This window comes from Sinohyriopsis cumingii, unplaced genomic scaffold (assembly GCF_028554795.1).
Source record: "Sinohyriopsis cumingii isolate HCF-2022 unplaced genomic scaffold, ASM2855479v2 utg001838l, whole genome shotgun sequence".
In the NCBI taxonomy this organism is placed as follows: domain Eukaryota; kingdom Metazoa; phylum Mollusca; class Bivalvia; order Unionida; family Unionidae; genus Sinohyriopsis; species Sinohyriopsis cumingii.
In genome coordinates, this window is record NW_028316069.1 from 2,836 (window position 1) to 25,345 (window position 22,510).

Sequence of the window (22,510 nt, forward strand, 5' to 3'; positions counted from 1 at the left end):
ATCGCCTCAATATACTGTAATTTATCCTGAAATTAATGTTGTCCTATGAGGAAATAATAAAGTACACCGTTATGAAGAGATATTTATTAACATTTAATCTCAGAACGATTATAAATTGAGTATTCAACAGAATAATCTGCCAAACCCCCCCCCCCTTATTTCTCCGTTATGTCGTCAATCACTTTATTGGTTTTGGGCTTATTTTATAGGTCCCTCGATAACTCGCGCCTCACTTATAGTGCGGTCGATGTTTCTGGACCCCGATTTGCGCGAGTTATCGAGGGAGTGGTGTATGCTGTAGGGGCTGCCTAACTGTTTGGCTCAGGGGTTAATGTGTTAAGTGCAATATTAGATTATTTGAAATAACTTAACATGTTTGGCAGATTACAAGAAAATTAACAACCAATGGTAGCTGTAAGTTTCTGTCTCTTCCCCTATACAGCACTAAAACCCTTTAATCTTTATTCACACAACTCTTTTTATAAGTTTTATTTAATCCTTCAATGACAAATGCTTTTTATGTTTAGAAGAGTCTGTAGTACAATCATCCATCAAGCAGGAGTTTCCTGCTGGAGATCTAACTATATACAGTTCTACAGAATACAGTGTTGTACCTGCCTCCAGTGCCATAATGTATCGACAATGTAGTCTGATTTGCAAAACCTTTAACACAAAATGGGAACATTGAGGAAGAAAGCCATGCCGTTACTGAAAAAATGTTGCTATTGTAGGTGTGACAAAACATAGTGATATATTTTGGACAATTGTTGTTAAAAAGCACCATTTTGTTCAAATTCTGAAGCAAGGAGTGCTCTTTAGGCAATAATTGTACTTTTAAATGGTAATCAATAAATACCAGTATATCACTATGGATAATGTTGACAATTAGCTGGAGTGACCACATGACTAGTGAAAAAAAATGGCAAGTTGTATTTGCATACTTATATCATACATGTACTCAAAAGATGCATTCTGTTATCTACCAACATCTCCATCATTCTATCTATATTGTAGTACTATACCTTGGTATCTTATAGTGCAACCAATTGCCACAAATAACACTGAGTACCTTTGATGTTTTCCAACCAGTTTGATGTTTTTGGAATAGACTCTTGTGCAGACTTTATTCCTTCTTCAATCTTTGATACCATCTCTGACTGAAATACAACCATCTGGATTTCCTGAAGGTTGCTGTTACCAGCTTGAATGATTTCACAGGTGGCTTCAAATAATGCTTTTCCAATTTCTTCTGGATTTTCTCTAACATGACCTATTAAGTAAATTTTTTTAAAATCTTTCATTATTTTGCAACATACTTTGGTCTTTGATTGATGTCCAAAACTCTGACATTTGATCATTTGACAATAAAATATTTTAAACTTTAAAGGTTCCAGAGGTAACTTAGAGGTCAAAGTCTTATTGCACATCTTAAAAGTTCAAAAATCTAAAACATTTTTCAAAAATCGTTTGGTAGTTTCCGCAAAATCATACAAATTAATTTTCACTAAATATTGATCAGTGTTTGTAAAACATGTATGCTGAAGAGAAAAATTCAAAGTCTGATTAATTTTTAAAAACTGAAAAATTGCTTTAAGAACTAAAAAATCTAACAAGACCCTCTACATCTTCTTTTAAACATGTCTATTCATTTCATTTGTCTTCCTCAGGTGGGTTTGGCTTTATTATACCAATGAGTCTTTTGTCTAAAAAGTTTTTTAGATGTTAAAATTTCAACATTATAATAGGATAGAAATATACTCAAGTCACCTACATATTTATATTAATGTGTCTCCTAATAAATTTCTGCATTATTTTGCTAACAATGTTTTCGTCCAAAAAAAGATACTATTCTCTGCCTCTGGTCTATTATGAATACCGTAACCCACCTCTAGTCTTTGAAAGTATTTACCTGACTCAGATACAATCTATTTGAGATTTTTAAAAATCCCTTTAAACCTTACAAATTTCAAAATCAAACCTAGTTCTGCAACAGAGGTTGGGTTCAATTCAAAATGGACCTGAGGCAGTTTGAAGTCTAAAAAGTTTTTAAAAAAAAGGAAACATTGCTCTAATGACCTGAGAATCTAATCAGATCATCTAAACATGAATACAAATACATCTATCAATACATCTAACAAATTTAATCTGTCTAGCTCAAGTGGCTATAACTTAATAATGCTAATAAGGTTTTTGTGAAAAAATTTAAGTCCAAAGATTTCATAAATGTGTAAACAATTGAAAAATCACTGTAATGTCCTGAAAATGTATCATGTTATCTATATTGAGATAAAAAGTCATCTATGCTAGTATCAAAACTTTTGACACAACATTTACTAAGTATTGTTCCTATCAAGTTTCCTTGAAATAGGATCAGCAATTCAAGAGAAGTTGCAACTAGGGTTTCAAACTCAGACTGCTCAGGAAGCCACAGGGCTGCTAGGGAAGCATTGCCTTTTGATAGAGGGTGTCCTATGAAACTTTATTTATGAGGACCAACCACATATCATAAGAAATTTTTTTTGTGAAAAACCCATTTCACTCTGACTATAGATGCTGGAAAAGTAGCCACAGCAATATTTTCTTTCGATTTCAAGGCCTGATCAGCACTATTTTCATTAAGGATCAACTATTAGACATGAAAATATTTTAATGAAAACCCCATGTTCTTATGACCATCTATAATAAGAAATACAAGTAAAAACATTTTCAAGATGGCTACCAAAGCAGTCATATTGGAGGTCTGATTGGCACTACTTTTCATGTGGACAAGTTCATTTGGCAAATAAAGAGCTTGGGAGTCATCTGATTGGCACTACTTTTATTTCATGCCAACTACATAACAAGTCTCTTATTGAAAACCCCATGTAATTTGACTATCCATTTAGGAGAAGCAGCAATAAGATTCTCACAATAGCCAATGCAGTGGCCAATTACTGAATGACACCAGTTTAATTTAGGTCTAATAAGACTTCAAAAGAAGTCTTGTAGTGAATACCCCATGCTGATGTGACCAACCATTCAGTATGAATGATGACAGTAAGATTTTCAAGATGGTCAACACAGCTGCCATATTTGATGTTCAAGAGGCACACTTTAGGAACAACAAAACTTGTGTGTGTTAAGTTTCGTAGCAATCATCCCTGTAGTTTACAATGAGCAGAAATAACAGAGACAATGAAAAGACAATAGACCACTGCCTCTGCATAAGCTTTTCATGGCATTTTATAAAAATAATCTAAACGCAAACCCTAACCTTGAGAAACTAAGCTAAATGCAAATGTTAACTAAAACCTTGCAAAAAGGGTCATAGCAATTTAATTTTCTATGCAAGGTGTATTACTAAGGATGATGCATCTAAATAATTTATCTGACTTTACAAGTAATACTGTAGAGAAATAATGGCTTAGCATATAACTTACATACCAAATTATGACTCCGTAAGAAATAGTGACTCAGAAAATGAATGAAATGCAAATGTTAAAACTTAAAAGAACATTTTCAGACCAATCAGGAGGCTGCATTTTTACTTTCTTAGTATATCTACATTACTTGAAATGCTCAGTGAAATTTTATGATGGTCCATCCTCACCAAATAAAAGTAAATATTGCTTCAAGATTTGGTAAAAAATTACAGTGAAAAAGAGTTTTAGGTACAGGACGAATCAAATAATTTTTGTGATCAAACCTGTGCCAAGGGCAGGAAAGGCAATACTCCGCAGTTTCCTCTTTACCGCTGCTTCAAGACATTTCAAGATTATTTCTTTCCACCCATACTGCTTATTACGTACATTAACATGGATTATATAGCTGCATAACAGTCCGAATCCAGGGGTGACAACAAAGCCTTTCTTCTTCATTTCTTTTCCTAGGGAGCAAAAAAACACAGAAAAAATTCTCGCTTTCAAAAAACACAGGACAGGTATCAATATCACAGTTGTGAAATAAAAAACATATCCATTAAACTCATGTACAATTGGCATCCAACTCTGAATAAAGTAGATTCAGATCTGCCATTTCAAAATATGTCAGCAAATTTGGGTCTTTTATGCTTTCAGTTCTGTATATTGTTTCAAAAAATAGCACCGATTCCATCTCCCGGTGTGTTAATAACCAATATAGAAAACTGACAGAAAGTCATCACCAGATACTTAAAGAAGAGAAAATAATGAAAGAGTACAACATTTGCAGAAAGATTAAAGTGAAATTATCCCATACTGGATAAAATCTGAGCTTTATGCAGAATGCATGCTATCGGAATTTTTTAAAATGTTTTAATGCCAATATTTATTTGGTTTGATATTTATATGTACTAAGTTCTAGAGATGTCTGAAAGAAAATGAATACAAGGTAATCATTTTATTATAAACTGACCACCCTTATAAATAAATGACTTAACTCTCATGTCAGGTATGTTAAACAAATTTACTATGAACTTCTTGGAACCAACAGTGATATAAATTATAATCCATAATATCTCTATCAAGAAGAAATACATTTTACCATGTAGTCAAATTCACACCCTATGAATCTTAAACTCATTCATTCATGTTCTTACTGTGCTTTCTTTTTTTAGAAAAACAATAGTAATAATAATAACAATAACAATAATAACAACAATAAATAATAATAATAATAATAATACATGTGTGTGTACTGTCCAACATTTCATGTGGACAAGTTCATTTGGCAAATAAAAAACTCGGGAGTCATCTATGCCAAAACAAGTCCAACCAAGATATCAGACAGAGTACATACAAAAATCTGTAATAGTTAGCATCAGTGAAGACATTTCAAGGCATTTATTGGGATAAATTGAAATAAAAATACAGAAATATGCACTTTTCAATTTTTGCTATAGTTTTAATTCTTATGTGTATGAATTTATCAACAGGTTTTAGAAAGATGTCATACTATAAAAATTTGGATATCTTCATCAATTAAACTAGAGTGTAATTAATAATTATATCGATTTTCCACTATGAAAATTTTGATAGTCTCAAGTAGACATTATAAAAATTAATCATGATTCAGAAAATAAATTCAGTCTAAAGTGATAATGACAATGAAATGTTGACCCTGTTTGTGACTATTTTCCTTTCTGTTTTTTATTTAAAATCAAAAACTTAATTTTAATCAGTATTATATGATTGGCCAGTTATAGATTACATTCCATTAAATCACATACATACATACAGCCAATCAATGCAGATCACCCATGAAAAGACCGACGCATCATGAGTAATTCACATTCACATTCAAATACCTTTTTGCCAATCAGAGATCTTTATTTCAATCACATATATATGGACAATAGAAATTAATTTGAAAATTCTTGTTTGTTTTTTTTTAACATTAGAAATCTGACTTGATGTGAGGCCTACCTTGTTGAGTTTCTCTTGAACAGTGTTAATTTGTCCTACTGTTTAAATATGACAAGTAATCCTCTGAGGTATGGACAATTAAATTCCAGAGAGCAACAGCTTCTGCTTAAAAACACAAACAACAAAAAAGAAAATACTAAATTTACACTTAAATGTGAACCATGTGTTCAGTCCTTAAACAGTAATGGCCCTGTTACGAGATTTTGAATATACATGTAAACAACTACAAACTAGTTCAATTCTGAATAAACCTGTACCATTTGGGACTGGCCCTTTAACTGTATGGAGCTAAATTATTTTTTCCAGCTTTGGTATTTTTTAAAAAAAAATTAGATTCATTACAAGATAAGTTTATTTCAAGAAAAGCTAGTAAATGACAGTGTGTTCTTTTTTATACCACAAATTAGAATAAGACAATAGTTTTCAAGCACTTACTGAGTCCCTCCTCTTTGTTTGGAAAGTTATATGGACTTGACTTTAGTGGATGTTCAGCAGAAATCAAGGCAGTGACCAATGTAAACACTCTTATAAAATGTTGTCACCAGAAGATGTCAATTTCAGCTTGTGAAAGGTGCAATTTCTATCATGCAAATGATTTGCCAAGTTGCATGTAATACATGTTGCTCAAATTATGGTGCAGTCGATAGTTTTACAGACTGAAATTTGAATAGTCGATGGATGATGACCATCCAAGGAAAGACCAAAATGTCATGTGTGATTTACAATCAGATACCATTTCATGAATCAAGTGATCTTAATTTCTATTTTAAAAAAAGAACTGAAACATATCTAGTCTATTTTGAACATTTAGAGAAGGTTGTTTGACTTATTTTGCAATATGTTTACACTTTTACCTTATTCAATGAAATCTGAACCAACTTACGCACCCTAAGGTTTAGACAATTAAATTCCAAATAACCACTTTTGTTTTTAAAAAATGAGCAAATTCTGAATGTACAAATCATGTGATGATCCAGTCACAAGGTTGAATATACACGTTCAATTTTAACTAAACATGTACTGCAAGGGACTGGCCATTTAATTTAATGGGCTAGATTGTTCTTTCTGACCAGGATATTTTTTGTTGTTATTACACTGAACACAAGATACATTTATTTCAAATAAGAAACGGAAAGGTATGGTTTCTTTTAATACAAATTCTAATGTTCACATCACACCTCTATAATCCTGTGATTGGGTGTCAGAAGAAATAATATGAAATATTACTGAGAACTTGTCAGGGCCCCTACCTTTGAAAAAACAAAAAACAAACACAAATGTACAGTCACTTATCACCTAAAATTTGACTATCGTTTTATTCTTGTGCTTGTTCATTGGTTATTAAGCATGCTTCGAGTAAATAGACACACAGACATTTGCTTTGGGGCCATTTTTAACTTTTGCCCCCCCCCCCACTTGACCTTATTAGGTCATGCTCGTGGATGGGGTAATTAATGGAGCCTGTGCAATATTGTTCCACATCAAAAATGAATGCGAATTTGTTGTAAACTGTTTGACGTATATTGTTTGTTATCATTCTTTTCACTGCAGAGTGCAATAGAAATAAAGAAATGAATGCATCTGTACATTCCAATAACATTAGTATTGAGAGATTTTTAAACACATAAGATTCATTGTGCCAACTGTCCATTAGCACTTTCTAAAGTTTTTGTTTCAGTGTTAATTAGATGACTCTGTAATAAGCAGTAGAAAAAAAAACACTAAGCCAATTTGAGATGCATGTAGAGACCAAACATGGTATTACAGCTACTTATAGATCTTTTATTTCCGTAAAGCCATGTTAGAGAAAGGTAAATTTGACACCTATCATTTTATGAAGAAAGATAGATGAGGAATCAATTCCATGTCTTTCACTGAGTCAATTTTAGCTGCAAAACAGCATACCAAATAAAGAAATCAGCTAAATGCTATTGAAAGAAATTGGTTTCCATGTTTTATTTAATTTTCTATTTCGTTGTTGTTGTTGTTGTGGGGTTTAACGCCATTTTTCAGCACACGATAGGCTATACATGGCGGCCAGTATTAATGGTGGAGGAAGAACCCGGAAAACCCCAGAAAGAACCACCGACCCACGAGAAGCTACTGGCAAGCTTTCTCACATGCCCACATTTTCTATTTTGTCTCAATAGCCAAATGCTCCAACAGTCACAAGTAAGAAACTGCACTGCAATAATTAAACGTCTTAAATCTATATTATGATTAGGTTCCTGAACCATCATTTCTATATCACTGGTTAGTTTTGTTTGCTTTTCTACCACGATAAAAATTTTGTTTTTATATTTTCCTAACAAGAAAGATCAAATAATAGGACATGTTGATACAACCAGGCAGAATACCTTAAATTTGTTGAACATTTAAGACTTGACAATTTTCCACACTGTTAATCATTTCAACAATATGCTGAGGTCAGATTAATTAGAAACAATTACTAAACTTCAATTGTTAATGATGAAAACATTTTTCGAGCTGCAAACTACAACACGCAAAGTCAAATGGCTTCATGTTAGAAATGCACCTGTCCCACGCTGAAATTGACATTGTGTTCTGATGCTAGTTTTATAACAGAGTTAACAATGGTCACTATCTTTATTTCTGTACAACATCCACTCAAGCTACAGTAATTCTTTATTAGGGAGAGGAATTCAAGTTTTCAAAGGGTTATATCTTTTGAAACAATTTTATCTTGTGATGCATGAAAGAATTTAAAAAATGCCCCTGATGGAAAGAACCATAAATTAACTGACCAGTCCCTTGCAGTATAAATGCAGTCAGAACTGAAGTTCACAGCTATGTACATGTATATTCAGCCTTGGGACTGGGTCATTACTTTCAAGACTAAACACGTGGTTTACATTGTAGTGTAAATTCAGTGTTGTTGTTGTGGTTTTTTGTTTTGTTTTTTATTTTTATTTTTTTAACATAAGTGGTTGACATTGGGAATTTTAAATGTACATAAATGTACCTCAGAGGATTATCTTTAATGTTTAAACAGTAGCATAACTTTACACTGTTCAAGAGAAGATCGACGATGTCTTGTCAAGTCTGTGCATAAGTTTGTTAAGATTTCTTTGAATAAAGTAAAAGCATCAACTTCTTGCAAAAGGTGTTAATCAGCGTTTTGTAAATGAAAAGTACAGTAGTATTAGTACATTTTGCAGGGCACTGCGGCCACATTAGTATTATCTAAAATTTCATTTGGCATTATATCTATTAAATAGACTTTATTAAAACTAGGAAATTGTATAATTATCTGATAATGATGTACATAAATCAGCATCTCTCTCTCACTCCCTCTCTCTCAACCTCTAAAGAGCATACTTGCAGGGGTCATACACAGGAAGCCACGCTCATTTGATAGAGACCATGTCTACTCCATGGTGGTCTTCTACAACTACTCTGAGAAAGCGTGTATGCAGAGCAATTTTCCGCAAGCCGCCGCAGCAGCTCTGTCAGGGTGTGTGGAGAGATGGTAGAGGTTGTTTTCTTAATCTTCTCCATCCTCTCTCTACCACCACTATGTACTGTATAAGGTAATGTGACTTATAGACTAACAAGTCACTCTAACACAAGAAACCTTTTTTTGTTGTTAAATATACCTTTTACTTAGATAGAAAATGAATAAAGGTCCATGAAGGGACTGATGTTCTATTAAGTGAAAAAACTTGACTGAATCAATCACAAGTCCATTTTCTCTGTCCTTTCAGTCTTTTTAACTGCTGATATTGGAACTATCTCTGGCATTCTTGAAACTGCTCCATACCAGATTTAGTAACACAGATATGCTACATATTCAACTTAAAATGTTCATAAGATGAGTGTAAGTGCAGTACAAGTTTTTTCATATGTTCTTTAACCCTGAACCACACAGGAGCAGATCTTGTGGTTATATCTGCACCAGTTTCTAGCCAAAAAGTGTTTTAGTGAAAATCCCATGTAAATGCCACCATTTGTGCAAAAGGAGTAATTATAACAAGATATTTGAGATGGCCACTATGAAGCCATATCAGAGGTCAGATGAGTGCCATTTCTGTTCAGCATGTGTATGTATGTATAGGTTTTAACAGCATGTCAATATAACAATGTCTATATAGTGATGATTAAAAGGTAAATTCTAAAACAGAAACCATAAAAGCATGAGGCATTTGTAACTTCCTCTAAGGTGCTGGCCTTAAAGCTATTATTAAATATACCTATATGATGTAAATGTAATTGGATAGAAGTAAGTCAGAGACCAGATGAAGCTAACATACTATAGGTTGCACATGCCAGAAATAGATGCAAAAGAAACTAGTGAATCTCTATTTGTAGAATTCAACTTAAACAAATATCATATCTCCTTGATTTAAATCCAGGCCTATCAAAGGGAGAGAACTAATGTGCTTCTCTTATGTCAGGATGGCAGGAGTTGCAATTGGGTGTTGGCAACTTCCCTACACCAGAAAAGGCAAAGGATCCCTCCCTTGCAGCAGTTGACATTATTCCTAGCACATGTCAGTGACCTCCCTCTAGTGGAAGCCAGCAGCTTCCATTCCCCATAGCATGGGTATGACTTCCCTTAATTAGGAAGTGCTGGAGACCCCTCCTGGGACTGGAGGTAGTATTCCACTTATGAAGACAGAGAAGCAGGTCCCTTCTTCCTGGCCCTATAGGTCTGGTGACTTTCCACCAATGCCCCTAACTTCACTGAGCCAAAGATAACCAACTGGACAACCACTCCATATACACGGTGCTTACTAAGCGGGTGAGGTGTGTGTCCCATTCTTTATGACCACTATCCCTTACAAAATTGTCCACATTGATTGGATATGGAATTTGGCAATAATCCATATGGAATTTGTAAATAGTCCATATAGAATTTGTAAATAGTTCATATGGAATTTGTAAATAGTTCATATGGAATTTGGTAATAGTCCATCCCATATGAAATTTCCCAGGCATACTTAAAGCGGATTTCAGATGGGTTTTTAAGCGCTTTCTGCCTAAACCATAAAATATCTGTTTCAGATTTCTATTAAACTGATTCTTAGTCATTATTGGGAATCAACAATAAATATTCACAATAATTTTTAAAATGGATTATTTTGACAGATATTATCAAATAACATTTAGGTTTTTGTTGTCCTCATTTTCTTTCTTGCATACAAAACCTAATCCATGATGGCATCACTTAAGTCTTTTTCATTTTACTGAAAGGTTTTGTGAGATTTCACAAATATTTCAACCAAAACTTTCACTGAAATTGTGGTGAGATCTCACTAAAATTTCACTGAGATAATTGTGAGGTTTCAAAAAAATTTGACTAAAACTTTCGAGATTTCACTAAAATTTTGATCATTATATAGTATTTTACTGAAGTTTCAGTAGTTTTTCAGACATTTTAGAAGGTTTCAAATTAATAATGGATATGAATTAAACAGGACTTTATTAACCAAGGTGATATTAAGTGTGCATGAAAACAAATATACAGATGTTGTAATTATATGACATCCAAGGCAAGAGATATGGGAGTTAATAATAATAATAATAATGACTTAATTTTGAGAAGGTAACTCAGTTAGTTACAGAACTAACCTACCATGAGGCCTTCTATCTGTTATGTACAATACATACAATATGATGTTAAGAATCTGGCTTGACACAAAATAATTGATTTTACAAATCAAAGTATCAAGCCTGGAACATGTGCACAGGCATCTGTGAACACACAAACATATATAAAATATAAAATATTAGTCTGCATTGAAAAATTCAACTGTGAAAATAATGCAAAATTACAGAAAAGCATCCGTTTGGGACATTGATTATGAAAAGAAGAAATGCTAGGAACCTGCCTCATGTCACTTGTCCTGCAGACCTGATTTTTGATTAATGTACAAACTATGATGCTGTTTTGGTTTCTTGAATTAGTCCTTGTTCCATAAGCAGCTATGACAAATGTTTATCATGATATAATTACTCTGATTTTACACTAATTCTAACACACCTAGAATATTTTGATGATATACACAATAATACCTCATGATATTGAAAGATGATTCTACGTGTGGGCCAAGAAAATTCCACAAAGATATGACTATCTTTGATAGACATGGGTATTTGGCAACAATTCCCACCAGTGATCTATATGTTGTCCCTCCTTAAATTCATTCTTGAAGTTAATTAGTTTTGAGTTATATAACTTCAAAATCATCCTGGTTCAATTCCTTGTCCTATTTAGCCCATTAGCCGCTACTGTAAAGCTCTTATGGCACAAAAAAGCAAAATGCTAGTCCTGGTGTTCAGTTTTCATACAGATTGACCAATTACGTTCCCATCGACTTTGCTTTCAAGCTATTCTCATTGCTGCACATTTTTCAAATGGTTATTCGATCTCGCAAAAAATCTGAATCACCATGTTTAGCAAGCATGCTCATTCCTATCAGTTTTCGTTATGCAAGGATTCATTGGGCAAGTATAAAATTTTGACCAATCAGAAAGCTCTTTACAGCGATCATCTTTTAAATAATAAATGGAACAAATACTTTTTAGAAAGCTCGTTGTCGAATGGGACCAGATAGAGCATTAGTTAAAAAACGTTTTGGAGATGATATTTAAAAAAAAGAGTCAGTATCGAGGAAAATCAGATTCAGGTCAGGAGAAAAACGAACTTCTGATTTAAAACGGAAAACAAGAAAAATTGTTTGAGGGCAGTTAAATCCAGTTTAAGTTAAACAAAAATACAACAACAACAAGAACAACAAAATCTGAAAAAGAAATATAATAAGGAAAGATTTGGAAAGAAGTTATTGTGCCCAAAATAAACAATAAAATTACAGCTATCAGAAACAGGAAATATAAATGCTGCTGAAAATCATTCAAATTGTAGAAGAAACAAAGAATAAATTTTATTATATCTTACTGATGTTTTTTATTGAAATGTCACTGATATTTCAATCACAAATTCCCACTGATATTTTCAGAAATGTTGGCAGAGTCAGTGAAATTTCAATGACAAACTTTCAATGATATTTTCAGAAATTTTGGTAAAATCTCCTAAAATACCATAATTTTAGTGAAAAAGGACATTTGAGTGAATGTCAAAAAATGTTCACTGTGATTTTGCTGAAATTTCTGTCACATTTTCACTAGGGTATGATTTTTGTAGAGCATATTTTAATAGGAAGCCAAACAAATTATTTTTCAGAGTAAACATCAGATCAAGCCCAAATTCCACCTTGCACCAAATTTTCTAAGTCCAAAGATTCATCTATGCTTGTACTACCAGATATTAATTTTCTGATCATGTTTACATTTTCTCTACTTTTTTGGTCATGTCTTTGTCTGTTTTTAAACATCTGTGGAAATAAATTAAAGAAAACTGACATGCACGTGTTTCTTCAAATTTATATGAGTATATATTCATCCTTCCACATCAGCTACACTGACATATACATGTACTTTAACTCACACCAATATTTCTACTTGAATCAGATATTTTAGGTTATTAATTCTTCAGACAGTATTTTCCATGATGCAATAATACATGAGCCTGCTTTCCATATGGAAAAAAGTGCTTATGGATTAAAGTTGCAACTTTATTCTACATGGAATTTTCACTTGCCGTGAAGTACTTATGTAACTGATATGGAATAAATTGTCTGATTCCATAAGTTTTTCAGCCCATATCTCTTCCATACAGATTTCTGAAGTATTCCATATGGAATCCATGAGAAATTTCTGTACAGGATTATGACCTACACCATAAAGCATTATTGAATACACGAAATAAAACAATAAACCAGAACAAATGGGTGGAAAACCCCCCTAACAACAGTTATTAATTCAGGGTTGAAAGACAAGAAGCAGCGTCATCAGTGGCTACTTAAACTGTCAATCTCATTGAAATGGGACATAGATACACAATGAGAAAGCAAGAATCAGGGAGATAAAATAAATACAACACAAAAAGGTATATGACTGACAGTAGAAATGGCACAAGACTTAAATAATAAAACGTTGAGTGTCCAACAGAAACATGCAGAAGGGCACAAAGTACTAAGGAAAAGATGGATGATATTCTAATTGTCAGATGTGGCCTGAAGTTTCAGATCGGGATCAAGTTCTTTTTATCCTAGACCTCCAATTACTAATCAGAGGAGGGAATAATATCCTTGGACTGATTACTATAGCTGGCAAAATATTACTGCTATTAAAGTTGTACAAGATACCAATGACTTGACCAGACTGCATAAACTGTCTGAATGACTGCCAGTCCTGCTTGGTTAAGGAATTCTACAGATACAGGTGATCACTAATGAAGCAGAACAGAACAGGAATCTTGGGATGCAGAAGACAAAAACTTTTGTTAACTGACGCATGGAAACCCGAGTTTTCCTTGGGCATCACTGAATCAAGAAGACAGAAAAGGTCTTATGATCACATGGTCCATGTCAAGTGTGATGCAACAAAGAATGTTCTTAAGCAAAGACTAGATGGGAAAGAAGACAGTTAGAGATGGTAAACAAGGCTAGGAGTCCATCCATATTGAGAAACCATAATCTTCAAGCAATGCCTTTGAGCATCATCAAAGTTTGCAATGGGTACCAGAGAAGTCACCATAACCATATTGGGTAGTGATCTAGCCAGAACCAGTAATGGAACAGTCTGGTGCCAGTCTATTTTATCTAAATAGGTCTTGTACTGGTTATCATTTAAGGCTTGATCACAAAATGTGGTTCAGGTTAACCTGTGTGCCGATGACAAAGCATGAGCTGAAAGTGGCATGACTTCTGTTGGCCACTGCCTACATGTTTGGTCCAAGACAATGTCAGGAATACCAATAACTATACACTGCACAAAAGTCAAGATAATGGCATAACTGGATTTGATGAGATTTGAGCCTTGCTGAAATAATAATAATAATAATAATAATAATAATGACCTTATTTAAAGAGGGTAACACAATTAGCTAAGAATTAATCTTCCTTGAGGCCCTCATACAAAGGAATTTATTTATTTTAGCTGCATCTCTGAAGCCACTGGATATATTGGGTTTGGAAGAAGGAAATAGAGTGGGCATTTCGAATCTCAACTGGAATACTATTCCAGAGCAGAGTTCCAGAGTATTGGAAACTTTTTTTAAATAACTCCTTATTTGGTTTGGGAATTTTATACTGTTTGGTAGACATGGATCGCAGGTGGGGAGTATTACCAGGTAGTCTATACTGGAATAGTGATTGTAAATATTCAGGAGCACTATTATGGGATATCCTGTACATTAATTTGGCTTTTCTCAAATAGATTTGGTCTTTACTAGGTAATATTTTTCACTTACCAGCTAAATTTTCCTTGCTTTCTTTCTGGATTGATATTAGCCCTAATGCTCTTTACTGAAGATGTGCCAGCTTTGCTATGTTTTTATCATCTGAAACACCCCCTACTGTATTACAGTAGTCTAAATAGGGTTGTATGTAACTGTTATAAAACAGTTTTCTGTGCCTTTCAGGAAGAAAATGTCTTATCTTACTGAGAAGCCATAAACTTGAATTGACTTTTTTACTGATATGTTTGATATGTTCAGTCCATGATAGGTTATTATCTATCAAAACACCAAGTAGTCTATCATGACAGACCATTTGCAAATTTTTGTCCTTCCATGTCAGACATAGTTCATCACTATCAAGATTTGTCCTTTTTTGCTGTGTTGAGCTGAGTAATATTTCAGTTTTACCAGTATTTACCACCATGCTGTTGCATGTGCTCTAGTTTAACTGTTTGTTTAGGGCATTCTGTAAAGAAATTTCGAGTTCATGCTTTGTGTTTTGGATGTCTGACAATGTTGTGTCATCTGCATAGAGATCTGTAGATGATATTGAGTCTCTTAGTAAAAGTGGTAGGTCATTAATAAATAAAATAAATAGTAATGGACCTAGAATTAAGCCTCCATATCTAATTGTTCCAGGTTTAGAAAGAACATTATTTATGTAAACATTTTGTGTTCTCTCACTTAAGTAAGAAGTAAACCATCTAACTTTTCTTTCATCACATTGGTAGATTTTCAGTTTCTTCAAAAGGATTTCATGATCCACCATGTCAAAAGATTTCCTGAAATCTACAAATACAGATCCTAATATTCTACCTTGGTCAAGTGCTTGAAGCCATTTATCAGTTAGGGAGAACAAGGCAGTCTCACAGGAATGTTTCTATCTAAAACCTAATTGATTAGGGTGTAATAGTGAGTGTTTGGTTAAATATCACATGAATGAGTCATGGACATGTTTTTCAATCAATTTTGACAAGTTTGGTAGTATTGAGATTGGTCAGTAGTTATTAGCATCATCTTTAGAACCAGATTTGTGAATAGGAGTTACTTTTGTAGTTTTCCATATTTTGGGGACAGATGAGGTTGCAATACTTAAATTTATTACGAATGTTATGCTATCTACAATAGGAGAGGCAGAAGATTTAATGAGTCGTGGACCAATTTGATCAAGTCCTGTAGCTTTCTTGGTATCAAGTTCACTGAGACAATTTTTAACAAAGGTTTTTGATACAGGTGGGATAAAGAAACATATCTCCTTAGAGATTTTGCTGCTGCAGAACTTTTTCAGCTCATTAAAGTTGTTTTCTAACTTTGTGGTAATGTTGGTGAAAACAATCATTGAAAATGTTATGGTCAAGTAGATGCTATCAAAGGTTAGATCATCACAGCCAGTACCGGGGTGTACATGTATAGTTCGCTCGTCCAAGACAGGTCCATGTAGGCCACCATACACTGACTATGTTGTCTGTACAGTGCTGTCATAACCAGCAGAAATTGTGGTGGTAAAATGAATGATGATGACATGTTTGCAAATTTCTTCTGAGACAAAGTACAAACCATTAGAGATAAGCTTAACATCACAATTTCAATTGACTCATCATCACCATACAGTTGGGATACAGAATTTGAGTGGCAACCATTAGCAGCATTTCAACCTGTCTCTATGGATTTCATACGTACAATCCTGATGAAGAGTGCACCAAAGTCATCTGAACTTGATCCAATTCCAACATCACTGCTGCTTGAGTGCTTAGATCCAGTATTGCCTTCACTAACTGATGTTATTAATACCTCTCTCTCATCAGGGAAATTCCCATCATTTTTCAAAACTGCCATTGTAAAGCCTCTGCTAAAGAAACCAGCACTAGACCATAACGATTTAAAGAACTACCGCCCAGTTTCTAATCTATCATTCATATCAAAAATCTTAGAAAAGGTTGTTCTATCCCAGCTTGTATCTCATCTGAATTCAAACAGTCTTTTTAGCAATGTACAATCTGCATATTGCAGTTGCCACAGTACTGAAACTACTCTTCTAAAAGCAGTTAATGACATTCTGCTTTGGATAGCAGAAAGATTACAGTCCTCACCCTTCTTGATTTGTCTGCAGCATTTGACACAACAGACCATGATATATTACTTCACCATCTCCAGCACGTATTTGGCATTCATGATACAGCCTTACTGTGGTTCAAGTCCTACTTGGTCAACAGGACACAAATTGTGTCTGCAAATGGAATACACTCCAGCCCAGTTGATGTATGTTGTGGTGTTCCACAGGGGTCTGTTCTTGGACCCGTTCTCTTTATTCTATACACTCAGCTGCTCTCAAGTGTCATAGATCATCATCCAGTGTCTCACCAATTGTACGCTGATGACACCAAAATATACAAATCTAGCCACCCAAATGAAGTTGATGCTACCATCCAAGGTGTAGAGAGGTGCATTTCTGATGTGAAATCATGGATGACATGTAACAAGCTGCAATAAATGATGATAAAATTGAGGCCATTCTGATCACAACACAAAGACTTTCTCATTTACATCCTTTACCTCAAACTATAAATATCAGCAACGCCAACATTAAATTCACACAATCAGTATGAAACCTAGGTGTTACTCTGGACAGTACTCTCACACTGCACCAACATGTCATGAACATATGCAAGGCTGCATATCTTGAGCTGAGACACATCAGCTCCATTTGCAAATATCTTTCAGTTGATGCCACTAAAACACTTGTGTGTTCATTAGTACTTTCAAGACTTGACTATTGTAACTCAATTCTGTCTTGTTCATCTCAATATCTACTCCAAAAACTTCAAAACACAGCTGCTCGGATCATACTTAGAGTACTACGATCAGAGCATACCTCCCTGCTGCTCTGTACCCTACACTGGCTATCCATTCGATCCAGAATCAAACACAAAATGTGTTCTCTGTGCTACATTTCACTGACAGACTCCAGTCCAACATACCTATCCGACCTCACCCATGTGTACACACCAGCAAGATACTTATGCTCCTCTTGTGATAATCGTATACTCATTATTCTCACTATGAAAACAAAGTCGTATGGACAGCGTTCTTTTGCATACCAGGGCTCAGCAACGTGGAATGAATTGCCCACTGAACTTAGACACAAAGACACAGTGATCACATTCAAGAGTGCTCTCAAAACTCACTTATTTTGACTGCAAGAACAAACTTAAAGACCTAATAGTGTTTCCTACCTGAAATATTCTCAGCATGTTTTTTAATTTCATGGTGTTTGTGTTTGTAATCATATCATTATATATGTTCTTTTATCTTATAGGTGTTGTCTAATGTTGTAAAGCGCTTAGAGCTTCTAAAGATTAGGTGCTATACAAAGTCCTCATTATTATTATTATTATGGTCCATTGTGGCAAAAAATGACAGGACGTTTTATTCTGTGATGACTTCTATAAGAAGTTTGCTATTGCTATTGCATTTGTAGCAAGGTTAATGGCATCCACATCCTTTGATGACCACTTTTTGATCCTCTGCTAGTCCAGAAGAGCTGTTAGGCCAAAAGCATTAACCCTATGAGCACAAATCTGATATGTATGTTCAGAATGACACCTTGGGTGATTATTGTCAGACAGCTTAAACTTTTTACATGCCAGAGATCCAGTACTGTCCATTGTTGCTTGTAATTAAAGAGAACAAAACAACTGCATATACAAACAAGCCAAATGGTGAGCTAAGCTTACAGTGATAAGGGCACTAAGAAGGTATTATAAATGCCAGAATTACAGAAATACTCTAATCACTGAGAATAAGAAATCATTAACTTGAAATAATAAACTGAAATCAAATAATGAGATGTATTGTAAGTACAGTTATTTTAATGTTATGTATATTAAATTTGTATTGTTTGTTGGATTTCTTTCAATGATTGTATGGTATGTATATTTATAATCTGTACTTGACCTGGTCCAAAATCAAGTTAATGGTGTACCTGACCAGTGCAATTTATTTTGTAAACAACAGAATAAATAGCTAAAATTTTCTGTACGATTGTGGATTAAATATTCAGGTCATATTAATGTCCAAAATCAAGTTAATGGTGTACCTAACCAGTGCCATTTATTTTGTAAACAACAGAATATATAGCTAAAATTTTATGTACAATTTGTGGATTAAATATTCAGATCATATTAATGTCCAAAATCAAGTTAATGGTTTACCTGACCAGTGCCATTTATTTTGTAAACAACAGAATATATAGCTAAAATTTTCTCTGATTGTGGATGAAATATTCAGATCATATTAATGGTAAAAATGTTTACCTGAATTTGAGTTACAGATTACCTTAGAAATTTCCAGCATGGAAAATTTCATTATGCTGACAGAGTATTTTCAGAAAATGGTAAATGTGACCTAAGTCAAGTAGAGGGATATATAATCTTGTTTACTTGAAGAATTACTCATTCTTGCCATAACATCTTCAGCAGAATCAGTCTTATTGTTGTGTTCAGTTTTTAATTGGGTGGAATCATTTATTCAAATTATTATTCACTAGAATTACAAAGTGTTAAATACTATTCTTGGATTAAAACATTGATCTGGAATTACAGTTAATACAGAAAAGGACATTTTGAATCATATTATTGTGATATATCAATAGACTATTACCACATCTCCACAGTCCAGGCCACTAGCACATTAGCACATCTGAGACTACAGGCACAACAACACATTCAATATTGGGACTTATTAGGAACATCACTGGAATTCAACTGAAACTTTAGACATTTGGACATGTGACAGAATAATTAGGACTATTTGGGATTTAATTCACAATACTGTAAGTTCTTTATAAATTTTCACTTTGTATTCTAGGGAAATAAATAATTTGTTGAATTTTACAAAACTTGTTGGTTTTCACTCTTTTCTGTTACTTAGTTGAAGACCTGTGACAGAGTTTTAACATTATCATATGATAAATGTACATATAATAACGAAAAGCATTCATCTATGATGGGGATAGAGCAAAATGTAAAGAAAATGGTGTGTGTGTGTGAGTGTGTGTTTTAAGAAAACACCAAGAATTGCATCAACTGATGAAAAGGTATAAAATGGAATGTATTTCAGAAATAACTGGTGACTGACAGGATTTGGTGCCAAAGCCTCAACCTAAGGGGAGACCACTCCTGTTTGATTTCCATTTGGTAAACAGATGAAATTTTAGGCAAATTTTAACAGTTATTACTAAAACAAAATCAAAAGATACAGTTACAATTCTTTTTGCCTGGAAGGTCTTGATTTGTGGTACAGAGGATGTTCTTCTCATAATAATATATCTAAAGAAAGAAACTTCAACAGCAAATTCCATGACTTCAACTTTGCAAATAAATAAAACAGAAAACAAAAACATATTTGTAAGCACTGATTTTTCACACAGGTGTATTATAATTATTAATGGAAAGGACTCATTTTGTCATTACCAAGTGTAGAGCACATCTCCTTTAGCTCAGCACCAGCTTTCCTTAAGATGGCTCTAGAAACACCACCTGTAAATTTGAAAAAGACAGGTCTGGAATACATTGTGCATAATAACTTAATGCCTGCGAAGTTCAAGAAATATCAGTTAACTGAATGGTTTCCATCAAACTTTCTTCAACATTTGTTACTTTTTTATAAGGAAGATAGTTTGAAGTTTCTCTAATTTTCTTTTCATATATTCATCTATGTTTGATGGCACATCATCATCATTAGCATAAAAATAAAAGAATGTCATACCAGGATACTTTTGGTCCAATTTGGTCCAATCCTGTTCAGTGCGTTTTAAGCAGCAATTTAAAAAAATATCTACTTGTAGTTAGGATGGCAGATCAAATGATGTGCATAAACTTGAAAGAATGTTTCAAGTTAAATTTGGTCAAATTCTATAGGTTGGTTTTTGAGAAATGTTTTTATTGTTCATTTTTTAATAAAGTTAACCATATTTAATAATGAATCAGCATCATTTGTACAAATCTGAAAAACCTTCATGCCACAATACTATAAAAATTTCATCAAAATGTGATGAACAAATTTTTAGAACAAGGTGTTTAAAGGTTTTTCTATTTTTAGTAATGGCATCATACTTGCATCTAAGATTGGCATTAATGGTACAGTGGAACCCCACTATAACGCAATAACTGGGGTCCAAAATATTAGATCGCATTAATAGTAGGGTTGCGTTAATGCGGGTTTTACAGTATTTTACTTTTTCAGAAAACAATGCATTGGCACATATACGTTTATTCATGTCTGATGTATACCATGAATTGGGTATCAACACCATTTAATATCGTGCCATCGTGGCATGCAATTCATCCATAATGCATAAATTTCCATTGAAAAATTGCACACAGACTTCAAATATTCAATAATTTTGTAGCGGATCATTGTGTCTGAATTCAATGTCTAATATATAGCATGAACAGAGTATTAACACCGTATACTTACCATCTGATATTGTACTGTCGTGGCATGCAGTTAATCCATAATATATGTAATTCCACTGCAAAAACTGCATACATATTTAAACTATTCAGTAATTCTGTCACACATCATTATGTGTCTGAATTCAATGGGAAAAATGAACAGCAAAATTAGGTTAAGAAAGACGAAACACATGTTTGGTTCATTACATTCAAGGGTCTATGAACGGTGTCTGTACAAATTTCATACTGCTAAACTTTTATCATATGCGTTTCCGTGTACCTTTATCCATTGTAAATTTCCAATAATTAACACTTGTATACCTATTTATTTCAATTACTACAGCAAGAATAATTAACAAACAACACATGCTTTCAGCATGTATATAACTTTTACTTCAGATTTTGTGAATATCAAAAGAAACAAGTGAAAAATACTTTTATTAAGATTTTGAAGCAGAATGCATGTACAATTTCATACCCTTTCAATTTCCAGCTAATAAAGTGGACATTATTTACTGCTCAACTGATTGCATCTAATAACACCACCAAGCCCAGCAAACATGTTGGTGGCTTTCGTTTTTTTTTGATGTTTATTAAATTGTGATAATCTTTAATCAACCACTGCATTGTCTGCTGCTTGGTTGTGTATGCAGTTAAAGAAATACATGTCGGCTATTGTTTGAGCAATGACTGTATACAGAATTAATTGAAGACAATCACAAAGATGACTTACTGGCTTTGCTCATGGATCAGTAATAAGTAACATTTCTGATAATGTTAATTTTGGCATAACATTTCAAGAACCTGGTGCAACTAGTAAATTTCAGAAGCTACGCCATGATTGTATTATATAAAAATTCATACACAATCTCTTCCCCAAAATGACAATACATTTTTTTATACACTATTTCACGTACTTAAAAAACATATTTTTCTGAGTACGAGAAAATTACATGTACATGTATTTAAAATTTCAGGAACCACGCCACGATCATATTATATTCGAATTCATACATGATCTCTTTCCCAAAATGATAATAGATTTTTTATACATGATTTCACGTACTTTGAAAAACAATTATTTTTTCATGTGCGAATGAATATATGACAAGTCGGGAACCACACCACAACTGCATTATATCCAAATTCCCATTATCACAGGACACGTTATAGCAGGATCACACTGTGGCAGTTTTTGAGAAGAAATCAAGTTTTCTTCTATTTGGAAGAATATTAGCATAATTTGCACATACCAAAAAGGCCTTTCTGTCAGGTTGCTCTTGGCCCTATTGTTGAAACTGCTGTTGTGCATTTTGAGAAGTTTAAAATATCAAATGTTGATAGATAATGGA

At 33.5% G+C, this 22,510-nt stretch overlaps 1 protein-coding gene across 1 annotated transcript in view; it reads right to left on the reverse strand.

The window, feature by feature from the left end:
• Positions 1-1,069: 1,069 nt before the first annotated feature.
• The window catches only part of LOC149771452 (protein mono-ADP-ribosyltransferase PARP14-like), a gene marked incomplete at its 3' end in the record, with an annotated part of 155,359 nt that continues 133,918 nt past the window's right edge, over positions 1,070-22,510 (reverse strand). The window contains exons 17-19 of the mRNA XM_089948430.1: positions 20,175-20,240; positions 3,686-3,865; positions 1,070-1,270 (exon numbers count right to left, since the gene is read on the reverse strand). Coding sequence (XP_089804556.1) covers positions 1,070-1,270; positions 3,686-3,865; positions 20,175-20,240 — 447 coding nt within the window. The remainder of the gene's footprint in view (positions 1,271-3,685; positions 3,866-20,174; positions 20,241-22,510) is intronic.